Below are 14,890 nucleotides of genomic sequence, written 5' to 3' on the forward strand. Positions count from 1 at the left end.
TAGTTTCTTTATTCAGCCGAGACAAAAAGAAATACCCACAATGCCAAACATTAAAATATTAATTGACCTATTACTTTACCACCCCACCCTATCCAGAGTCAGGTAGGCTTGTAGTGTTAGTTTCATAGGACCAATACTGGTCGATGTACAGACTCATTTTCATAATTTCCATCAAGAAGCTAAGTCGTCTGTGTGTTTGTGCAGTCCAACAGGCAGCCTGTGAAACTCAACCTGCTCACCTGCCAGGTCAAGCCCTGCGCTGAGGACAGGAAGTGCTTTGATCTAATTTCCCGTAAGTACCCCTCTTACCATAACCCTTATGCCAATACAGCAGTTACTGTGGGTGGCCACCAGCATGAGCTGGGTGGCCTGTGAGAGAAGGGGCCTTTTAAATGACCTCTTATGGACATTCAGAAACAGAAAGAGTCGAAGAGACCATTTTGTGTCATCCCGACTGGCTGTTGAATGGCGTCTCGACATTGAAAGGAAAACCTGAAACACGCTGTGCTTGTGAATTACCCAACATGCGCCTCACAACAGGGCTATATTACAGGACATGATTACACAGTGTCTGCTAGGTCCGAGATCACATTCCCCTCTAATCTCTCTGCCCACAGACAACCGGACATATCACTTCCAGGCTGAGGATGAACCGGAGTTTGTCATGTAAGTGTATCAACACAGTCGATCACATTATACACATTGTTTTACTGTAGTATCTAAGTCGAAAGGCAGGTACAAAGTGATACACTGAAGCCATGAACGTGGCCTTGATAATGTAGCTATGAGCTTGAATGATCAGTGAGATTTAACAAAGAAAGATAGCGTCTTTCATGCTCCATTGACAGGGTATTTGTATTACTTAGAGAGAGAAAAAGGACTGCTAGGTTCTAGCAGCAGTAGGGGTTTCTATCTCTCTGGACCTATGGTTGTCACTTGTTCTGGTGCACACGCATCATTTATTTCTCACACACACACACACACACACACACACACACACACACACACACACACACACACACACACACACACACACACACACACACACACACACACACACACACACACACACACACACACACACACACACAGTTTCAACCACATTCTGCCACTTCATACCCAATGATCATTAATTGAAATCAATTCCAACTTCTCTGTCTTCCTAAACTGTCAGGGCCCTTATGAACCACTGCCTTTAACCACGCTGACATGAACTTTACTGCGACACAATAGGCCCTGCCTCTTAGCCTCGCCTTAGGATACATCCCAAATGGCACCCAATTCCCTATGTAGTGCACTACTTTTCACCAGGGCCCATAGGGCGTGGAATAAGTGTTTGAAATGAAACATTTATTATTTGAAAATATAACGTCCCTGCATTATGCAATCACACGTTCGCCCACCCACGCCCTGTGTATCGCAAGTAAACAACTCACCCTTAAAGACACGCGTACACCCACGTATCGTCATACTCATTTCTTGCTATTTCTCGCATGCTCGCTCGCACACACACACACACACACACACACACACACACACACACACACACACACACACACACACACACACACACACACACACACACACACACACACACACACACACACACACACACAAACAGTAACATACTTTAATTAACACAATGATTGTCTCCTAGCCGACACACACACTCACACATTTTAAATACTTTATTTGAATCCACAAATCCACAAATTACATTCAAGTAGGAAGGAGCTGTGCTGTACTGTGCTGTGCTGAACAGCGGGTGGGTTGGCAACAGTAGCAGTCACTTCCTGGCTGATTCATAATGAGCGTACTCAGACAGACGGCTGCGAGGAGTCTGTGCTGTTGAAGGACTTCCAAGGTTAACTAGAGTGTGTGTGTGTGTGTGTGTGTGTGTGTGTGTGTGTGTGTGTGTGTGTGTGTGTGTGTGTGTGTGTGTGTGTGTGTGTGTGTGTGTGTGTGTGTGTGTGTGTGTGTGTGTGTGTGTGTGTGTGTGGAGGGTGTTCAGATGTGTTGGTTGATACAGTAGGCACATTTAGACCATATCTAGGGTGGATGCAAAACAATAAGAACATAACATACTCTTTCCATGACAGACTGACCAGGTGAATCCAGGTGAAAGCTATGATCCCTTACTGATGTTACCTGTTAAATCCACTGCAATCAGTGTAGATGAAAGGGAGGACAGTTTAAAGAATGATTTTTTTTAGCCTTGAGACTATTGAGACATGGATTGTGTATGTGGGCCATTTAGAGGGTCAAAGGGCAAGACAAAGATTGAAGTGTCTTTGAACGGGGGTATGGTAGTGGGTGCCAGTCGCACCGGTTTGAGTGTGTCTTGAACTGCAACGCTGCTGGGTTTTACACACTCAACAGTTTCCCGTGTGTATCAAGAATGGTCCACCATCCAAAGGACATCCAGCCAACCGGACACTACTGTGGGAAGCATTGGAGTCAACATGGAAGCATTGGTGTCAACATGGAAGCATTGGAGTCAACATGGAAGCATTGGTGTCAACATGGAAGCATTGGTGTCAACATGGAAGCATTGGTGTCAACATGGAAGCATTGGAGTCAACATGGAAGCATTGGTGTCAACATGGAAGCATTGGAGTCAACATGGAAGCATTGAAGTCAACATGGAAGCATTGAAGTCAACATGGAAGCATTGGTGTCAACATGGAAGCATTGGTGTCAACATGGAAGTATTGGTGTCAACATGGAAGCACTGGTGTCAACATGGAAGCATTGGTGTCAACATGGAAGCATTGGAGTCAACATGGAAGCATTGGAGTCCACATGGAAGCATTGGTGTCAACATGGGCCAGCATCCCTGTGGAACGCTTTCAACACCTTGTAGAGTCCATGCCCCGGTGAATTGGGGCTGTTCTGAGGGCAAAGGGAGGTACAACTCAATATTAGAAAGGTGTCCTTAATGTTTTGTACCCTCAGTGTTAACATAAAGGGCTCAAGATAATACAGTATACATATTAATATTACATATTACAGTATAGAATATACTGTCAGATGGAGTTGGGAGTTGACTCATCCCCTTGTCTAAAAGCCTCTACCGAACAGGCTTATGCACACAGAAATCCCCAAAATGCACTCTTCTATATACTATTCTCATGCAATTTTAAAACCCCCTTGCTCTGTAATAACTTGTTACTCTGTTTGTGCATCTGTCTCTGTGTATGCGTTGTGTGTGTGTGTAGCTGGATCTCGGTGCTATCCAACAGTAAGGAGGAGGCTCTGAACATGGCATTCCGTGGAGGAGAGGACGGAGGAGGAGGAGGAGGAGGTGAGGACGGCCTCGAGGACCTGACCAAAGCCATCATAGATGACGTGCTGCGCATCCCTGGCAACGAAGTCTGCTGTGACTGTGGCGCTGCAGGTACATATACAGTACAATGTTTATGTGTGAGTGTGTGCGTTTGACCTCCACCTCTATGGATTTCCAAGGGCCTTATATTTTATATCCCCCCCTATGTACCACTACTTTGTGCATACTCACCATTCACCTTGTGATAGGAGAAGACAACAACACCTTTGCTTCAGCATTTTATCTCGCCCTTGAACTCCCTGATGGGTACTTCATCATCTTCAAGGTTGTCCCTCCAAAATCCCTGCTCAGCCCAACATCGATCCACTGTTCTGCACTGTCATGGCTGCTCCCTATCTCGCTCAGTAGGTGACACCTGAGATATGCTTATGCAGCCAGCCTGATGTCTTTAACCAAGCAAGCAGAAAGGCAGCAGCATCAGGGGCCTCTTTCTGGCCCCTGTTCCTCCAACTTGATCCTCCCCTGCTGTAAAAACAGACTCCCCAGAGCAGAGACACCCTGGCCTTTGACTCCCCAATGCACACACACACACACACACACACACACACACACACACACACACACACACACACACACACACACACACACACACACACACACACACACACACACACACACACACACACACACACACACACACACACACACCGCCTCAGTTACTCACCCTATCCACCTCTGTCAGCATAAACACACAGAGCCCCTGAGGGAGTTAGCGGGCGGCTAGCGACAAATAAACCTGTGTTTCTTGCAACATCAACATGATTACATCACCGTGTTGCATAATTCACACACATCCCCCTCTCTGGAGTGAGTTCATTGCGCCGGTCTGGTCACCATAAGCATACCCGTTGTTTTAAGCATGCTAACAGGCTGCATCCCAAAGTCACGGCATCACAGTGGGAGATGGGGAGCCACATTTGAACCGCTCTCTGATGCTTTCTACTTCATTCTGATGCCTTGCTAAGCTGCTCTCATCCTCCCAGTCGACCAAGCTGCTCCTTTGTAGCTATGCGACACTGTCATACTGTGAAGAGTGACCCCTGGCTATGACAGGGCCCTAAAACGAGTCCTCCGGCTAGTGTACTGCTGGCTCATATATGGTGCTCCTTTGACCCCGTCCTGTCTAAAATAAAACTCTCTAGCGGAGTATTAGTGGCAACTGTTTTGCAGCTCTCGAGCTCTCACCCCACCCTGTGCATCCTGTCATACATGTGCTTTATTGGTGTTTCGTCGCCTCTGAAAGCCTTCCACCTGTCCATCCGCCACAAACCTGTCAAATTCAGACAGGCTAGCAAGCTTGGCAGCTAACAGCACTCAGCCATCTGTAAAGATAGTTTGTTTACGTCTGCGTAGCTGCGTATGGCTCTCAGGCTGGGTTTAAGCCACCTTAAGTTGCATCACTCAGGCTTGGCTGTGGTGTCAGTCACTGTAGCGGTTTACAGTAAAGAGCTCAAAGCTTCTCTAGCCCTCCACCACATGGCTCTGCTGTCAGAGCATGTTCAGGCATTCTGCTTGACACAGAATGATGCAATGTATTCTAGTTGCTGGGCTCTGGTAGTGCTCCTGAGGTTGCCGAGGCCCTCTAGTGGTGTGTGCTGTTTTTTTGCCACTGCTCACATTGATGGTGATGTTGGACTTTAGTGCAAACCGTGGCAAAACGTTTTGCAACAGAAAACCACAACATGTATTTCTTATTGGACCAGTTCAGGTTGTCATTCCCTGTTTCAGTCCATTTTCTTTCATTTGAAGCCTATTGAATACCACCCTGAAATAACACGTCAGCTTAGTACTGATAATAGTCAACCCCCTTCAGCATTATCATTCTGGATTTCAAATATATACCGTATGTTTATGGTAGTACAAAAAAATATCTGGATTTCTGTTTTTGGAACCAAAACGTCTGTACCTTAAACTGTGAATTCTAGCCCGATTTTGTATTTTTTTTTGTAGCCAAGAGAGCTATCCACAGGCCTGTTTGCAACAAACTTATGTTGTCATGTTCTCTGTGCCCTTAGATCCAAAATGGCTGTCCACTAACCTAGGCATCTTGACCTGCATCGAGTGCTCTGGTATCCACCGGGAGATGGGAGTGCACATCTCACGCATCCAATCCATGGAGCTAGATAAGCTAGGCACCTCTGAACTCTTGGTGAGTAAATCAAATACATTTTAAAAAATTTCACAGTAAATCAACATACAAACATAGATTCAAAAACAGGATAGAAATAAATCAATCTTTATTTTACGATGTGATTATGATTATGACAATTAAAGCAAAGTGCTTACGAGCATCTTAACATTCATCTGTTGACTTGATACTTAGGCAAATGTCTCTCTTCCTTCAAAGCTGGCCAAGAACGTAGGGAACAGTAGTTTCAATGAAATAATGGAGGGGAACCTTCCTTGTCCCTCACCAAAGCCCACTTCTTCAAGTGATATGTAAGTACTCAGCATCATCAATAGCAACTACATGAACTGCTTAGAGACTAGAAACTCCATAGAAATTTGACCTCACCTTCACTGGGTGCATAATCTGGTGTATGTTTGAGCTTATGCAGTTAGATGTGTCTGGCAGGAAAAGCCACAGAATTAAATATAACACTAGAATGGTCATGGGCATTCTAGCAACATGCCCCAAAAAATGGCCACCTTGGTCAGGAAAACATTCATGCTAGAAACTGGATTATAGGATCTCTATGGCAAAAGCTATCCGCACAAACATTCCAAAACCCTCTCCATCTCTTTATTCTACTACTCTTCTTCTTCTTCTTCTTCTCCCCCCCCTACAGGACAGTGAGGAAGGAGTTCATCAATGCTAAGTATGTGGACCACAAGTTTGCACGGAAGACCTGTACCTCCTCGGCAGCTAAGACCATCGAGCTGTGTGAGGCGGTCAAGTCCAGGGATCTGCTGTCTCTCATCCAGGTGTACGCTGAGGGGGTGGAGCTAATGGAGCCCCTGCCTGAGGGTGGACAGGTGAGTCGGACCTCTGACATCATAGACCCTGGACTGTATTATTATCGCATCTCATTTGATCAGGGCCCATACTCATAAATTGTCTCATCGGATTGCAGATCTAGGATCAGGTCCCCCCCTATCCATATGATCTTATTCATTATGATCCCAAAAATAAAGCTGATCTTAAATCGGCACTCGTACTCTGAGATGCTTTGAATGCAGGCCCTGATCTGGTATGGTGGGTATGATTTGACAATATGAGCAGAAGTCTACTGTTTCATAGGGAAATAGTAGGTTGTACTGAGCTTGTAAGGAGGCTGCACTGTACATGGGCAGTAATGACCAGTCCACAGAGAACAATTGCGTTTTCTACTCCCTTTACTAAGCAGCGTTGGACAAGACAACATTGCTCAAACGTGTAAAGTCACTCAGTTGCGCTGTCAGTACTGTGGCCCACTGAACGTTGAACCACGTAGCGATGCGGTGTGCTCTCAGAAGTAGTCCATAGGGAATAGTGGCCAGGGATGTGTCACTGACTCTGTTTGAAGGCCGCAGAGCTCCCAGTCCAGGCTGACTCACTGATATCTAATACATTCCTGTCTGTCAGTGAACCTGATTTCGAGTCTCTCTCCCAAATGGCACTCTAGTGCACTGGGCAAGTCTCTGGTAAAAAAAAAAGTAGTGCATTATCAAGGGAATAGGGTTCTATTTGGGACGCAGGCGGAGTGTCCTCAACAGATAGCAGCACATCATTACCCAGAGTCCCAGACAGCGAGAGTCCCAAACAGATACCCCAGCTGTACTCCTAGTGGTTGGTATTATTGTGTCACTGTATGCATACTCTTGCCACTAAGTTTCCTTTCTGGGGACTCGCACTTGGAGGCATAATTACCGACGTAGCTACCAGTCATTTTCAATGAAAAGAGTGCCAGGAGACACACAGAAACATGCATGCTGCTTGAAGGATACATCCACCAGGAAAAATCTCAACGACTTGATGGCTGATTCTCTCGGAAAGTGTGAGCGTGGACATGTTCGGCCACGACCAGGGAGGTGGTAGTGGTGGCATTTGTTCATATTGGGGAAGGCGGGCTGTAGACTGAAGCCAGCCTTGAATCATAATTTCAGTATCTTCTACCGGCATCGGTACATCCAAATGTTCGCATCAAGCTCGCCATCAAATGCTCGTCTTGCCTTGGGGGGAGAGAAACACATTTTAGGAGCCATTTTGTTGTCTGCAGCCTCTTTTTAAATGCTGCAAAAGAGAAAGAGAGAGAGATGTTCTCTCCATGATGTCTTGCATGTCTTTTTCTGTGTGTGATCGCCCCCCTCAGGAGGTCGGAGAGACTGCACTCCACTACTCTGTGCGCACCGCTGACCAGACCTCACTGCATCTGGTCGACTTCCTCGTGCAGAACAGGTAAATTGCCAAATAAGGGAAAATTAAGTGAAAATAAGCATATTATGGCGTACGTGAAGCATTGTGCTGATTGGAAATGAGATTTTAACAGCAGTGAAAACTCACAAGATCACACGCTGTTGTGCTCAAATACTCAAAAATATAACAGAATACTATAAATAAATAGTAATTACATAATGTAAAATGAAGTCTTAAATGTGATATTTTGATGGAATGCCTTCATGGAAGCCAGTGTGCTCTCCTCGTCTCTCCACTACTGCAAGAGGAAGATGAGCAGGGTAGTGCTCAGCACAGCTTAGATTCCCACAAGGCAAACAGAACTGGGTCAGGGCCGCCACTTGTTCCCCGCCTTAATATAATCCTCTCAGTCTTCTCGATGGTTTACTCCCTGCCTCGCTTACTCCTCAGGCAGACCGGGAAATGGAGGATCCTCAGTAAAATTAATAAGTCTACCTTCACAATTTCATGCTAACACTTGCTAATTGGCTGAATTGTTTTCCATTTGAGGATAGATAAAACACGCTAGTGTGGCTTAGAAGTATATTTAGATGCTTTTATGTCCGTTTGATTCTTCTGATCGAAGCGTGAATGATAATGTGACACCTTTACCTCGGTGTTAAAGGGGGTGTGACCTGTGACATGACCATGTTGTGTGTTTGTGTCACAGTGGGAACCTGGATAAGCAGACAGAGTGGGGGAACACTGCTCTGCACTACTGCTGCATGTACGAGAAACATGAATGCCTCAAACTACTGCTGAGGGGCAAACCAGCCACTGACATCAGTGAGTAATACACACACACACACACACACACACACACACACACACACACACACACACACTTTGATTATGTGAACATGCCTGTTCTTAATCAAAATGGACTTTTGATGGAATGTGTCAGAATCATGTGTAACCAATTTCATGCCGGTTCTTTTAGCCAATCAGAATGGTGAGACGGCACTGGATGTTGCCAGGCGACTGAAGAACAGTCAGTGTGAGGAGGCTGTAAGTATCTCACTGTGAACATGAGCCAATATGCTCCATATCCACCATATGTTTGGCTATTTGTATTATTTGATAGCAACACTCAAAGATGAAATCCTGTTCTTTGTTGAAGAAGTATCCACACTATATCTGATTCTGTAGCAGCACAGTAGACAGTAGTATAGATCGAAGGGACTAGTTGACCACCACATTTTTTGGACACTAGAGGGCAGCAGCCAAAGGCCCACCCAGGGCTGTAGTGACGAGAGAGGAAGAACCTCAATTGCGTTTCCTTGTCTCCTCGCGCCCTCTCTCCTCGCCTCCTCCTTCTTTTTTTTCTTCTTTGGTCCGCAAACAAATGTTATAGGTGCTTGCCTCCACCTACTGTATTGGCTGTGTATCAGCCTACTATTCTGTAGTATGAATTCATTACACTTTGTGAATAAATTGCCCTACCAACTAACCCTACACCCATTAAAACCTCACCACTGTTACACTACTTTGGCCTCATCTGATCCTGCTCCAGGCCAGCAGCCTGGGAGGACAGAACACTATCATTCAAAACATCTTGTAACTCTTCTGCGATCTCGTACAACCAAGAAGTACTTCTCTCCAGCTGCCACCACAACATCTATCCTCTGTGATTTACGTTCCACATCCTGCGGTACAAATGACAACCATGGCCATGAACACCCAAAAAAACAACCTTAAGCACATTTTATTCCTATCACTCTCTATTGGTCTCAGCATACTCACAGGGCTCCTCTTAGGATCTCTCACCTTGGACCCATCGTCCTCTACTACTCTCTTCACTGGCTCAGCATATCTTCTGCACTACTCTGATCCTGGCAACCTCAACCTGCCTTTCTTTCACCGGACACCTCTGATCTCCAGCACCATGGGCACCCCTACAGTTTACATACACAACTTTTTTCAGATATACTACACATTCCTTTGTCTCATGTCCTCCGGCACGCTTCTCACATCTCCCTCCTACAAGCTGCTGCCACATGACAAATAAGCTTGACACCTAAAACACTGTAATGGATTCGGGACAAAGCTCTCATGGGATAACTGACACATCCTAACTTGACTTTATCTGGTAAAAACTCTGTGCATCAAAACTCGGTAGTGCAGACAGGAGCGGAATGAGTGGAACGGTATTTTCTGTTTCACCACGCTCTCCATCGGGTCTATGTCGCACCAAACGGCGGTCGTCGCAGACATGGAGAATCTTCAACTTCAGTTGATCCTCCTCAACACTTAACACCACTCCAGTTATCACTCCTTTCAACACTCCTTTCTCCTTTCTCTTTTTTCACTCATTTCCTTTCTCCCTGCTCCAGAGAGGAATGCAAAGTCACAGTTCTTGTTCCCAGTCGCATATGGCAGAGTGCACGCTCCTTCTGGACGGCAAAAAAAGGTTTTAAAAAATCGACACGATTCACTTTCACCGACCCAACATTCCCCAACCTCTTCTCTACCCAACCTGACACCACATATGGATCTGCCAGAATCCATTCTCTCCAAAAAAATCTCACTCCCACTGGGCCAGATTCATCTTTGTCATCATCAAGACGAGGCTCAAGCTTGGCGGTCTTCACCACACCTGCCACCGCAATGATTTAATCCTCACGCTCGTCACGCTCAAGTTCCTTCTGTAGCTCTTCTAAAAGTTCTGTGTGATCCACCATTTCATATTCCACTTTTCTCCTTTTTTTCCTGTCCGCCATCTTTACCCCCATCTCATGGCCACACTGGCAGCAATCCTAAAAAGACATCTCTCGTTGCCTCCTTCTCAAAACACATAGGATAAGAAAGTCAAAGGTTCCTCCCCTCTGACCTTTTCCTCCAATGGGTTTTGAGAAGGAGACAAGGAGAGCACGCGATGAGTCAAGGAGATGCAATTGAGATTCTCCCATTGGCACGTGTAGCAGAAAACCGTGAGTTGGTGCTTTGCCATTAGGGATGTTATGTCATGTTTTGCACGTCAAAGTAAAGGAGAACAACAATCTTGTTCATGTTGCATGTCTTCTATTCATTGTGGTAGATTGTTGGGTGAAAATACAGTTCCTTTCGACTGACTTGCTTCGTGGAGTATAATCACAGTGTGTTTTATTTGTACGACCTTTTAAACATGTAGGTCCTCCTCTGTATTTTATTGTTTAATTGTGGATCCAAATAAAGTAATCAGAACGTGTGTGTGTTTGTCCCAGCTGTTGCAGGCTGCAGCGGGCAAGTTTTACCCTCACATCCACGTGGAGTATGAGTGGAGCCTGAGGCTTGATGAGATCGACGAGAGCGATGACGATCTGGATGACAAGGTCGGACTGGGACTTGACGTTCACACACGCCTGGGCATAAGCACACAACTTGAAATCCACATGCGGCGCTTAAATGTTTGCGCCAATCTCCCATTGACGTCAATGCATGATTCAGGCCAACGTGAAAGTTGACACTCTTCCATGTTGACACTTCCAAGTTGACGCGCCTGTTGTCTCTCTCTCCCCCTCTCTGTCTGCAGCCTAGTCCCATCAAGAAAGACCGCTCTCCTAGGCCGCAGAGTTTCTGCCACGCGTCCAGCATGTCTCCTCATGACAAGCTGTCTCTGCCAGGCTTCATCAGCCACCGGGACAAGCAGCAGCGCATGTCTTACAGCGCCTTCACCAACCAGATGTACTCCGCCTCCACCGACCTCACTTCCTCTTCCTCCCCTGTGGCCGACGCCCCCCCTCTGCCCCCCAGGAACCAGGGAAAAGGTGAGACCTGATTGTGATTGGCTAGGGCCCAGACGCTTATCAGTGTAGGGTGAAGTTACCCCTAGATGCTCATCTTTGGTCAGTTTTGCGTTTTACCCACTCATGGTTATGGATAGGAATGGGGAAAGAGGAAGCTGCTTCTAGATCTGTACCGAGGGGAAACTTCAACCCGGAGCACTCTTATCAGTGTGACAAGCATGACAAGATACATGGAGATATAATGAGATCATGTTTGACCTATCTCCTCTTTTTACATTGATGTTCATGCAAATTTCTACCTTAAATGCAAATTTCCTAAAGGTTGTGTGGCCAGTTGTGGAATGTTCATTGGATGCGCAGCAGGTTGGCTAGCATTTACATATATGGAGACTTGCAAGTTGTCTCTTATCTCAAACACTGGTACTCAGGAATAACACAGTAATACGGTTTACTGTTTTGCTCTGTATAAAACATTGTTATCATAACACTAGTTAACCAAGTTGCTGATATGATTAATCTTTCCCCCTCTCTCTCTCTCTCTCTCTCTCGCTCTCTCACACACACACACACACACACACACACACACACACACACACACACACACACACACACACACACACACACACACCCTTGAGAGGAATGTAATTTGTCAATCAGGGTGGGAAGCGGCTGTCATATAGACTGCTTACACAAGCAAGGCACCTCCCAGGAAATGATGGCTGCAGGCGAGGCAGGAGTGAAAGGGAAAGTGGAGATGCACACAGCCAGATAGGATAATACACCCGGCTGGTCTTTTTAATGCTTCATTATGGGAATCTAGGGGATGCGTCCCAAATGGCACCTTATTCCCTACATAGTGCACTACTTTTGACAAGAGCCCTATGTGATTCCCTATGGGCCCTGGTCAAACAGTGCACTGTATAGGGAATAGGGTGCCATTTGGGACAAAGACCAGCACACTTCCTTATCATCAACACTATCTGACCATATACAAACAGACTCCTGGAGGCAACCAGCAGTCAGCACAATTATAATGAACCATAACATCCCTCCCTGAGGAAAGGAGTTAGAACACCAACACTCACACCAGAGTTTACTCTTCACTATCCTTGTTACAATACAGAACATTGTTGAAGTCAATACAAACTACTATATTCTTGTTACAATACAGTACATTCTTGAAGTCAATACAAACTACTATATCCTTGTTACAATACAGTACATTGTTGAAGCCAATACAAACTACTATATCCTTGTTACAATACAGTACATTGTTGAAGTCAATACAAACTACTATATCCTTGTTACAATACAGTACATTGTTGAAGCCAATACAAACTACTATATCCTTGTTACAATACAGTACATTGTTGAAGTCAATACAAACTACTATACCCTTGTTACAATACAGTACATTGTTGAAGTCAATACAAACTACTATATGCTTGTTACAATACAGAACATTGTTGAAGTCAATACAAACTACTATATCCTTGTTACAATACAGTACATTGTTGATGCCAATACAAACTACTATATCCTTGTTACAATACAGTACATTGTTGATGCCAATACAAACTACTATATGCTTGTTAAAATACAGAACATTGTTTAAGTCAATACAAACTACTATATCCTTGTTACAATACGGTGGGCTACATTGTTGATGCCAATACAAACTACTATATCCTTCTTACAATATGGTGGGCTACATTGTTGATGCCAATACAAACTACTATATCCTTGTTACAATACAGTACATTGTTGATGCCAATACAAACTACTATATGCTTGTTAAAATACAGAACATTGTTGAAGTCAATACAAACTACTATATGCTTGTTACAATACAGAACATTGTTGAAGTCAATACAAACTACTATATCCTTGTTACAATACAGTACATTGTTGATGCCAATACAAACTACTATATCCTTGTTACAATACGGTGGGCTTCATTGTTGAAGTCAATACAAACTACTATATCCTTGTTACAATACAGTACATTGTTGATGCCAATACAAACTACTATATCCTTGTTACAATACGGTGGGCTTCATTGTTGATGCCAATACAAACTACTATATGCTTGTTACAATACAGAACATTGTTGAAGTCAATACAAACTACTATATCCTTGTTACAATACAGTACATTGTTGAAGTCAATACAAACTACTATATCCTTGTTACAATACGGTGGGCTCCATTGTTGATGCCAATACAAACTACTATATCCTTGTTACAATACAGAACATTGTTGATGCCAATACAAACTACTATATTCTTGTTACAATACAGTACATTCTTGAAGTCAATACAAACTACTATATCCTTGTTACAATACAGAACATTGTTGAAGCCAATACAAACTACTATATCCTTGTTACAATACAGTACATTGTTGAAGCCAATACAAACTACTATATCCTTGTTACAATACGGTGGGCTACATTGTTGATGCCAATACAAACTACTATATCCTTGTTACAATAAGGTGGGCTACATTGTTGATGCCAATACAAACTACTATATCCTTGTTACAATACAGAACATTGTTGAAGCCAATGCAAACTACTATATCCTTGTTACAATACGGTGGGCTACATTGTTGATGCCAATACAAACTACTATATCCTTGTTACAATAAGGTGGGCTACATTGTTGATGCCAATACAAACTACTATATACTTGTTACAATACGGTGGGCTACATTGTTGATGCCAATACAAACTACTATATCCTTGTTACAATACGGTGGGCTACATTGTTGATGCCAATACAAACTACTATATCCTTGTTACAATACGGTGGGCTACATTGTTGAAGTCAATACAAACTACTATATCCTTGTTACAATACAGTACATTGTTGATGCCAATACAAACGACTATATCCTTGTTACAATACAGTACATTGTTGAAGTCAATACAAACTACTATATCCTTGTTACAATACAGTACATTGTTGAAGTCAATACAAACTACTATATCCTTGTTACAATACAGTACATTGTTGAAGTCAATACAAACGACTATATCCTTGTTACAATACAGTACATTGTTGAAGTCAATACAAACTACTATATCCTTGTTACAATACAGTACATTGTTGAAGTCAATACAAACTACTATATCCTTGTTACAATACGGTGGGCTACATTGTTGATGCCAATACAAACTACTATATCCTTGTTACAATACGGTGGGCTACATTGTTGATGCCAATACAAACTACTATATCCTTGTTACAATACGGTGGGCTACATTGTTGATGCCAATACGCTGTTGAGTGGAGTGAAGAAAACCAGCAGCTGCTTTTTACTCACAAGAGCTTTTACCCGCAGGTCTCTTTTGAAGTGGTCATTGGAGTAGCTTGCTTAGGCATTTGCTTTTGCAATTTCTCCTCTTCTGCTTTGCTTGTCACTGATAAGATTTTATCGGCT

The 14,890-nt window shown here is 43.9% G+C and overlaps 1 protein-coding gene across 4 annotated transcripts in view; it reads left to right on the forward strand.

Annotated features, from left to right (window-relative positions):
• Window positions 1-14,890, forward strand: part of LOC118361483 (arf-GAP with SH3 domain, ANK repeat and PH domain-containing protein 1-like) — a 71,062-nt gene that overhangs the window by 49,592 nt on the left and 6,580 nt on the right. For all 4 annotated transcript variants that reach the window (XM_052483157.1, XM_052483160.1, XM_052483158.1 and 1 more), the window contains 11 exons: window positions 205-292; window positions 618-666; window positions 3,219-3,397; window positions 5,362-5,495; window positions 5,694-5,785; window positions 6,136-6,322; window positions 7,639-7,724; window positions 8,392-8,507; window positions 8,662-8,729; window positions 10,925-11,032; window positions 11,233-11,467. In XM_052483157.1, the coding sequence (XP_052339117.1) occupies window positions 205-292; window positions 618-666; window positions 3,219-3,397; window positions 5,362-5,495; window positions 5,694-5,785; window positions 6,136-6,322; window positions 7,639-7,724; window positions 8,392-8,507; window positions 8,662-8,729; window positions 10,925-11,032; window positions 11,233-11,467 (1,342 nt within the window). The remainder of the gene's footprint in view (window positions 1-204; window positions 293-617; window positions 667-3,218; window positions 3,398-5,361; window positions 5,496-5,693; window positions 5,786-6,135; window positions 6,323-7,638; window positions 7,725-8,391; window positions 8,508-8,661; window positions 8,730-10,924; window positions 11,033-11,232; window positions 11,468-14,890) is intronic.

This window comes from Oncorhynchus keta, chromosome 28 (genome assembly GCF_023373465.1).
Source record: "Oncorhynchus keta strain PuntledgeMale-10-30-2019 chromosome 28, Oket_V2, whole genome shotgun sequence".
Taxonomy (NCBI): Eukaryota; Metazoa; Chordata; class Actinopteri; order Salmoniformes; family Salmonidae; genus Oncorhynchus; species Oncorhynchus keta.